General features: G+C 40.6%; 1 protein-coding gene across 1 annotated transcript in view; it reads right to left on the reverse strand.

Annotated features, from left to right (window-relative positions):
• LOC101861639 (phosphatidylinositol phosphatase PTPRQ) overlaps positions 1 to 10,347 on the reverse strand; it is a 78,597-nt gene that overhangs the window by 46,680 nt on the left and 21,570 nt on the right. The window contains exons 3-6 of the mRNA XM_035973852.1: positions 7,817 to 7,972; positions 5,008 to 5,142; positions 2,189 to 2,323; positions 29 to 169 (exon numbers count right to left, since the gene is read on the reverse strand). Coding sequence (XP_035829745.1) covers positions 29 to 169; positions 2,189 to 2,323; positions 5,008 to 5,142; positions 7,817 to 7,972 — 567 coding nt within the window. The remainder of the gene's footprint in view (positions 1 to 28; positions 170 to 2,188; positions 2,324 to 5,007; positions 5,143 to 7,816; positions 7,973 to 10,347) is intronic.

The raw sequence follows: 10,347 nt of genomic DNA on the forward strand, positions 1-10,347 counted from the left end.
CCCATCTCCCCCACCGTATCCTACTTACTTGTGCCACACATGTGGTTGCCAGTGTAGTACTCCGTGTTAGAACACTTGCACCTGGAGTTGACATCACATAAAAGATCTCCAGCACATTGGTTCTCAGACCCTGGAGACCCCGATGTACACTGTCCATCATAGCTGATTTCTGGAGGAAACCAAAACAAGGACAATAAACACTTGATATGTCTGTGAAATTGTCACAAAAATGAACCAATAACATTCTTTTGGGGGGAAAATATCTAGTGTGTTCATTGTATATTTCTACTATTATCAGATTTTTAAAAGGCCCATTTCCCTTTAATAAACTATCAAAAGACAGGCAGTTTTACACAGCTCTTCCTTACCATCTCTATAATACTCTTTTATTCAGTATCTCCTAGCTCCTTGTTACACCAAGCCCCACATCCTCCATTTTTTAGTTTAGCTTAAGTGAGAGTTTTACAGTACTTTCAACACAATTAGGCCATAGATGTGTCAACGATTACAGACGTTACAAGAGAGTAACGTACACACAACAGGAGGAACAATAAGAACGATGGATTTTTGAAAGGAAACAAGGAGCAAACCACACCAGAGCACCGGCCACACACCCATAAAACACCCTCCATGTCCATATATGTATCTAAGTAATGCATCACAATGATGAGAAAGTGGAAACTGGCCAAAACATCAAAACCACCTATACTTACATCTACTCACCTTTTGACCTCTACTTGTCTCACAGGGACTTTTTTTCATCCTTTCTTTTGGTTAAAATTGACCTCCTGTACGTTTAACTATTTGTGTCATGACCCCATGATAGCAGGTGCTCCTCAGCTTTTGAGAATAGGAAGCTAGAGGTATAATCTCAAAGCCAATTCATTTGCCTTTCTTTTGATTAAACAAAATACTCATCTCCACCTCTTGAAAGTCAAGAGGTTTGTGACTGAAGGAGGTGCGGGTCGCCAGCTCTTACAAGAAAGTTTAGCGAGAAGATGGCTGCCAAACATTTTATCTCTGAAGGGATCTAACCAGACAGAAAAAAAACCAAAAAGACTTTCCAAACATCTCAGTCTAAGCACGTGATGATACCAACTTTGACTAGGGCCATCTGTATCACACACCAGCGTACAAGTGTTCAGGGAATACGATACACTTTGTGGGGTTTTAATAAGTAAAGAAAACAGAAGCTCTATCCTCTCCGTTCTTTGATGTTTTTAAATCAGTTCTCCGAGACCTCTCCCTTTCTCTTTAGGCCTTCAGATTTTCATTGGAAATCTTTAAAAGCAAGAACATTTATTGTTTCTGAAAACACGCACTAACAGTAGCATGTTCTTCCTGTTTATTGTATTGACAAGGTCGTGCACCACTTGGGACTCATTACGTAGACTGTGGGAAAAGTGAACACTTCCACAGAGCATCAAAAGTTTTTAAAAAAAACAAGTAAGACTTTGTTCCTGACTGTAAGCACGCACCAAGACTCACCCACCTCTCGGTGGCTAATCAGCAACGGTCGGAAGGAAGAAAGTAACGATTATCTGGAAAGGAAAGACGTCGCCATAATCAGATAGCCACCAGAACAACCAGTATACATACATTGCAGGCTTTGGTGCTGGGGGAAACAGAGTACTTATGGACCTGACCGGTGTGCAATGACGTGTTGCCCAGGACAGGTAATACAGGTAATGAAAGTGCTCGTCCCAAGACAAATATGTGGGAGATTTACTCAGCCTTAGCAACATCGCCGAGAGTGGGGAGGGGAGGGGTAGGGCAAGAAAGTCCTGTTGACCTCCAAAGCTGACACACCTTGGCTTATCTAGCAGTCGTCCTCAAAACTAATAGAAACCTGATGTAGAACTACGTGGCATTGAAGTTAATCAGGTCCATCCAAATATCTCTGAAAGCTAACATTACTTTCGCGGAACAGAAGATGACACATACAACACAAACACCGCTACATCTAATAGAATCGTAGTCATACTTACTGTCCCTACATGTAATGAAATCTTAGATAGTCATACTTACTGTTCTTACATGTAATGAAATCTTAGACAGCCATACTTACTGTTCCTAATTGTAATGAAATCTTAGATAGTCATACTTACTGTTCCTACATGTAATGAAATCTTAGATAGTCATACTTACTGTTCTTACATGTAATGAAATCTTAGATAGTCATACTTACTGTTCCTACACTGATTGCTGCCAAAATAGTACTGGCTAGCTGGACACAGACACTTCTTTTCTCCACCAGAGGTCAAACACTGAAGATCATCATTACAACTGTCAGCAACGGTACAGCCACCTCCATAGTTGATTTCTGGGGCAGGGTGAAATGGTGTTGCGTGGGAGACAAAATCAAAAATACAGTAGATAAGAATAGAAAGATTATACACACACTAGACAAAATTGGTTATAGTCACCATTCACAAACAGCCAGGCTTATTGTAATTACATGGACAGTCCAACTAACTCCAGTGTTTAAATTATCCATTACTGTACGTGTGGGTGTGTGGGTGTCGTATTTTTCTGTCTGTTCTGTAGATTTGATGTTCCTTTTTGTAATGCTATATTTTAATTTGGTGTGAGCAATGTTAACATAGTGAGTTCTAGAGGCTCTTTGCTCTTTACAATGGAAGCCACAATGGGGGTGTCAATTTACAGCATGTCTTATTTGTATCAGCGAACTCATTTTCTATAATTTTTATTTTACAGCGGTCCTATCCTATGCAAATACAGTAGTTCATCCACTTTATATCCAACTTTGCAAGCAGGAAGATGTATATAGCGGACGTTGTATTCCAAATTAGATCGAGCATAATAGAAAAGTATTTTATTCTTGACTGAGAAACAGTGAATGAGCATAAAGTGATGGAATGTAGCACTGGTGAGAATAAATTTAAAAAACCAGCTCGTTTCATAGATGCATTTGCAGCAGCTGATAAGGCACTAGATTCATCAGATGATGCCTACCATCATGAGCTAGATTGACTCAGGTGTTTCTGAAAGTGACAGCATCGATGAATTTAAGAGACAGAGGTGACTACATCAGCAGTTCATGGCAACCTGAACTTGGGTAGAACGGAGAAGCAAGTGAAACCAGGTCAGATGTGCGGACGAAAATAGATTTTTAAAAACATTGTAGCAATAACTCAGAATGATTTTCCATTCCTACCTAAATCAGATATTGATGAGAAGGGAGACGTGTATGAAAAGTGACTAACCGAACTCTTCCCTATCTTCTCTATAATACTCTTTTATTCAGTATCTCCTAGCGCCTTGTTACGCCAGGCCCAACATCCTCTGTTTTTTAGTTTAGCTTAAGTGAGAGTTTTACAGGACTTTCAACACAATTAGGCCATAGATGTGTCAACGATTACAGGTGTTACAAGAGAGTAACATACACAAAAAGGAGGAACAATAAGGACGATGGATGTTTGATAGGAAACAAGGAGCAAACCACACCAGAGCACCGACCACACACCCCTAAAACACCCTCCACGTCCATGTATGTATCTAAGTAATGCATCACAATGATGAGAAAGTGGAAACTTGCCAAAACATCAAAACCAGTTTTACTGACATCTACTCCCATTCTGACCTCTACCTGTCTTACAGGGACTTTTTTTTCATCCTTTCTCTTGGTTAAAATTGACGTCCTGTAGGTTAAACTATTTGTGTCCTGACCCCATGATATCAGGCGCTCCTCATCTTTTGAGAATAGGAAGCTAGAGGTATAATCTTAAAGACTGTTCATTTGCCTTTCTTTTGATTTAAAAAAATATTCATCTCCACTGCTTAAAAGTCAAGAGGTTTGTGACTGAAGGAGGTGCGGGTCGCCAGCTCTTACAAGAAAGTTTAACGAGAAGATGGCTTCCAAACTGTTTATCTCTGAAGGGGTCTAACCAGACAGAACAAAAACCAAAAAGACTTTCCAGACATCTCGGTCTAAGCACGTGATGATACCAACTTTGACTAGGGCCATCTGTATCACACACCAGCGTACAAGTGTTCAGGGAATACGATACACTTCGTGGGGTTTTAATAAGTAAAGAAAACAGAGGCTCTATCCTCTCCGTTCTTTGATGTGTTTAAATCAGCTCTTTGAGACTTCTCCCTTTCTCTTTAGGCCTTCGGCTTTTCATTGGAAATCTTTAAAAACAAGAACATTTATTGTTTCTGAAAACACGCACTAACAGTAACATGTTCTTCCTGTTTATTGTATTGGCTGGGTTGTGCACCACTTGGGACTCATTACGTAGACTGTGGGAAAAGTGAACCCTTCCACACAGCATCAAAAGTAAAAAAAACAACAACAAGTAAGACTTTGTCCCTGACTGTAAGCACGCGCCAAGACTCACCCACCTCTCGGTGGCTAATCAGCAACGGTCGGAAGGAAGAAAGGAACGATTATCTGGAAAGGGAAGACGTCGCCATAATCAGATAGCCACCGGAACAACCAGTATGGATACATTGCGGGCTTTGGTGCTTGGGGGAACTGAGCACTTATGGACCTGTCCGGTGTGCAATGACGTTGTTGCTCAGGACAGGTAATACAGGTAATGAAAGTGCTCGTCCCAAGACAAATATGTGGGAGATTTACTCAGCCTTAGCAACGTCGCCGAGAGTGGGGGGGGGGGGGGAAGGCATGGAGTCCTGTTGACCTCCACAGCAGACTGCCCTTGGCTTATCTAGCAGATGTCCTCAAAACTAATAGAAACCTGACGTAGAACTACGTGGCATGGAAGTTAATCAGGTCCGTCCAAATCTCTCTGAAAGCTAACAGAAGATGACACATACAACACAGACACCACTACATCTAATAAAATCGTAGTCATACTTACTGATCCTACATGTAATGAAATCTTAGACAGTCATACTTACTGTTCCTACATGTAATGAAATCTTAGATAGTCATAATTACTGTTCCTACATGTAATGAAATCTTAGACAGTCATACTTACTGTTCCTACATGTAATGAAATCTTAGATAGTCATACTTACTGTTCTTACACTGATTGTTGCCAAAATGGTACTGGCTAGCTGGACACAGACACTTCTTTTCTCCACCAGAGGTCAAACACTGAAGATTTCCATTACAACTGTCAACAACGGTACAGCCACCTCCATAGTTGATTTCTGGGGCAGGGTGAAATGGTGTTGCGTGGGGGACAAAATAAAAAATACAGTAGATAAAAATAGAAAGATTACACACACACTAGACAAAAATTGACTACATTCACCATTCACAAACAGCCTGGCGTATTGTAACTACATGGACAGTCCAACTAACTCCAGTGTTTAAATTATCCATTACTGTATGTGTGGGTGTGTGGGTGTTGTGTTTTTCTGTCTGTTCTGTAGATTTCATGTTTCTTTTTTGTAATGCTATATTTTAATTTGGTGTGAGCAATGTTAACATAGTGAGTTCTAGAGGCTCTTTGCTCTTTACAATGGAAGCCACAATGGGGGTGTCAATTTACAGCATGTCTTATTTTGTATCAGCGAACTCATTTTCTATAATTTTTATTTTACAGCGGTCCTATCCTATGCAAATACAGTAGTTCATCCACTTTGCATCCAACTTTGCAAGCAGGAAGATGTATATAGCGGACGTTATATTCCAAATTAGATCGAGCATAATAGAAAAGTATTTTATTCTTGACTGAGAAACAGTGAATGAGCATAAAGTGATGGAATGTAGCACTGGTGAGAATAAACAAAAGCCCCCAGCTCCTTTCATAGATGCATTTGCAGCAGCTGATATGGCACTAGATTCAACAGATGATGCGTACCATCATGAGCTAGATTGACTCATGTATTTCAAAAAGTGACATCATCGGTGAATTTAAGAGACAGAGGTGACTACATCAGCAGTTCATGGCACCCTGAACTTGGGTAGAACGGAAAAGCAAATGAAACCAGGTCAGATGTGCGGACAAAGAATGATTTTCACTTCCTACCAAAATCAGATATTGATGAGAAGGGAGACGTGTATGAAAAGTTACTAGCTGAACTCTTCCCTATCTTCTCTATAATACTCTTTTATTCAGTATCTCCTAGCTCCTTGTCACACCAAGCCCCACATCCTCCGTTTTTGAGTTTAGCTTTAGTTAGAGTTTTACAGTACTTTCAACACAATTAGGCCATAGATGTGTCAACGATTACAGGTGTTACAAGAGAGTAACATACACAAAAAGGAGGAACAATAAGGACGATGATTGTTTGATAGGAAACAAGGAGCAAACCACACCAGAGCACCGACCACACACCCATAAAACACCCTCCATGTCCATGTATGTATCTAAGTAATGCATCAAAATGATGAGAAAGTGGAAACTGGCCAAAGCATTAAAACCATCTTTACTTACATCTACTCACCGTTTGACCTCTACCTGTCTCACAGGGACTTTTTTTCATCCTTTCTTTTGTTTAAAATTGACCTCTTGTAGGTTTAACTATTTGTGTCATGACCCCATGATATCAGGCGCTCCTCAGCTTTTGAGAATAGGAAGCTGGAGGTATAATCTCAAAGCCTCTTCATTTACCTTTCTTTTGATTAAAAAAAATATTCATCTCCACTGCTTAAAAGTCAAGAGATTTGTGACTGAAGGAGGTGCGGGTCGCCAGCTCTTACAAGAAAGTTTAGCGAGAAGATGGCTGCCAAACTGTTTACCTCTGAAGGGATCTAACCAGACAGAATTTAAACCAAAAAGACTTTCCAAACATCTCAGTCTAAGCACGTGATGATACCGACTTTGACTAGGGCCATCTGTATCACACACCAGCGTACAAGTGTTCAGGGAATACGATACACTTTGTGGGGTTTTAATAAGTAAAGAAAACAGAGGCTCTATCCTCTCCGTTCTTTGATGTGTTTAAATCAGCTCTTTGAGACTTCTCCCTTTCTCTTTAGGCCTTCAGCTTTTCGTTGGAAATCTTTAAAAGCAAGAACATTTATTGTTTCTGAAAACACGCACTAACAGTAGCATGTTCTTCCTGTTTATTGTATTGGCTGGGTTGTGCACCACTTGGGACTCATTACGTAGACTGTGGGAAAAGTGAACCCTTCCACACAGCATCAAAAGTAAAAAAACAACACCAAGTAAGACTTTGTCCCTGACTGTAAGCACGCGCCAAGACTCACCCACCTCTCGGTGGCTAATCAGCAACGGTCGGAAGGAAGAAAGGAACGATTATCTGGAAAGGGAAGACGTCGCCATAATCAGATAGCCACCGGAACAATCAGTATGGATACATTGCGGGCTTTGGTGCTTGGGGGAACTGAGCACTTATGGACCTGTCCGGTGTACAATGACGTTGTTGCCCAGGACAGGTAATACAGGTAATGAAAGTGCTCGTCTCAAGACAAATATGTGGGTGGTTTACTCAGCCTTAGCAACATCGCCGGGTGTGGGGGGGGGGAGAGGAGGGGTAGGGCAGGCAGTCCTGTTGACCTCCGCAGCAGACACACCATGGCTTATCTAGCAGATGTCCTCAAAAGTAATAGAAACCTGACGTAGAACTACGTGGCATGGAAGTTAATCAGGTCCGTCCAAATCTCTCTGAAAGCTAACATTACTTTCCCGGAACAGAAGATGACACACACAACACAAACACCACTACATCTAATAGAATCGTAGTCATACTTACTGTTCTTACATGTAATGAAATCTTAGACAGTCATATTTACTGTTCTTACATGTAATGAAATCTTAGATAGTCATACTTACTGTTCCTACATGTAATGAAATCTTAGATAGTCATACTTACTGTTCCTACATGTAATGAAATCTTAGATAGTCATACTTACTGCTCCTACACTGATTGCTGCCAAAATAGTAATAGTTAGCAGGACACTGACATGTGTATCTTCTAGCATAGAGATGACACTGAGGATCTCCATTACAACTGTTATCAAAGGCACAGTAGGGTCTATAGCTCATTTCTGGGGCAGGGTGAAATTGTGCTGCGTGGGAGACAAAATAAAAAATACAGTAGATTAGAATAGAAATAGTATACACACACTAGACAAAAATTGGTTACTCTCACCATTCACAAACAGCCAGGCGTATTGTAACTACATGGACAGTCCAACTAACTCCAGTGTTTAAATTATCAATTACTATACGTGTGGGTGAGTGGGTGTCGTATTTTTCTGTCTGTTCTTTAAATTTCATGTTTCTTTTTTGTAATGCTATATTTTAATTTGGTGTGAGCAATGTTAACATAGTGAGTTCTAGAGGCTCTTTGCTCTTTACAATGGAAGCCACAATGGGGGTATCAATTTACAGCATGTCTTATTTTGTATCAGCGAACTCATTTTCTATAATTTTTATTTTACAGCGGTCCTATCCTATGCAAATACAGTAGTTCATCCACTTTGCATCCAACTTTGCAAGCAGGAAGATGTATATAGCGGACGTTATATTCCAAATTAGATCGAGCATAATAGAAATGTATTTTATTCTTGACTGAGAAACAGTGAATGAGCATAAAGTGATGGAATGTAGCACTGGTGAGCATAAACAAAAGCCCCCAGCTCGTTTCATAGATGCATTTGCAGCAGCTGATATGGCACTAGATTCAACAGATGATTCGTACCATCATGAGCTATATTGACTCATGTGTTTCAAAAAGTGACATCATCGGTGAATTTTAGAGACAGAGGTGACTACATCAGCAGTTCATGGCAACCTGAACTTGGGTAGAACGGAGAAGCAAGTGAAACCAGGTCAGATGTGCGAACGAAGAAAGATTTTCACTTCCTGCCAAAATCAGATATTGATGAGAAGGGAGACGTGTATGAAAAGTTACTAGCTGAACTTTTCCCTATCTTCTCTATAATACTCTTTTATTCAGTATCTCCTAGCTCCTTGTTACACCAAGCCCCACATCCTCCGTTTTTGAGTTTAGCTTTAGTCAGAGTTTTACAGTACTTTCAACACAATTAGGCCATAGATGTGTCAACGATTACAGGTGTTACAAGAGAGTAACATACACAAAAAGGAGGAACAATAAGGACGATGGATGTTTGATAGGAAACAAGGAGCAAACCACACCAGAGCACCGACCACACACCCATAAAACACCCTCCATGTCCATATATGTATCTAAGTAATGCATCACAATGATGAGAAAGTGAAAATTTGCCAAAACATCAAAACCATCTTTACTGACATCTACTCACCTTTTGACCTCTACCTGTCTTACAGGGACTTTTTTTTCATCCTTTCTCTTGATTAAAATTGACGTCCTGTAGGTTAAACTATTTGTGTCCTGACCCCATGATATCAGGCGCTCCTCATCTTTTGAGAATAGGAAGCTAGAGGTATAATCTTAAAGACTGTTCATTTGCCTTTCTTTTGATTTAAAAAAATATTCATCTCCACTGCTTAAAAGTCAAGAGATTTGTGACTGAAGGAGGTGCGGGTCGCCAGCTCTTACAAGAAAGTTTAGCGAGAAGATGGCTGCCAAACTTTTTATCTCTGAAGGGATCTAACCAGACAGAATTTAAACCAAAAAGACTTTCCAAACATCTCAGTCTAAGCACGTGATGATACCGACTTTGACTAAGGCCATCTGTACCACACACCAGCGTACAAGTGTTCAGGGAATATGATACACTTTGTGGGGTTTTAATAAGTAAAGAAAACAGAGGCTCTATCCTCTCCGTTCTTTGGTGTATTTAAATCAGCTCTTTGAGACTTCTCCCTTTCTCTTTAGGCCTTCAGCTTTTCGTTGGAAATCTTTAAAAGCAAGAACATTTATTGTTTCTGAAAACACGCACTAACAGTAGCATGTTCTTCCTGTTTGTTGTATTGGCTGGGTTGTGCACCACTTGGGACTCATTACGTAGACTGTGGGAAAAGTGAACACTTCCACAGAGCATCAAAAGTAAAAAAACAAGTAAGACTTTGTCCCTGACTGTAAGCACGCAATAAGACTCACCCACCTCTCCATGACAATCCAGCAATAGTCAGACCTACTTACTGGCCATTGACAAATGCCAGCAAAGAGGTGGGTGACAGACTTAAGACACAGGACTAATGAGTCCCATCAAAAGGAGGATGTAACTCTGAAATGTTCTCTGTGTGTGTGTGTGTGTGTGTGTGTGTGTGTGTGTGTGTGTGTGTGTGTGTGTGTGTAAGTGTGTGTGCGTGTATGTGTGAGTGTGTGTGTGTGTGAGTGAGTGTGTGTGTGTGTGTGTGTAAGTGTGTGTAAGTGTGTGTGTGTGTGAGTGTGTGTGTGTGAGTGAGTATGTGTGTGTGTGTGTGTGTGTGTGTGTGTGTGTGTGTGTGTGTGTGTGTGTGTGTGTGTAAGTGTGTTGGGGGGGGGGGGGGG

Source organism: Aplysia californica, unplaced genomic scaffold (assembly GCF_000002075.1).
Source record: "Aplysia californica isolate F4 #8 unplaced genomic scaffold, AplCal3.0 scaffold00034, whole genome shotgun sequence".
Taxonomy (NCBI): domain Eukaryota; kingdom Metazoa; phylum Mollusca; class Gastropoda; order Aplysiida; family Aplysiidae; genus Aplysia; species Aplysia californica.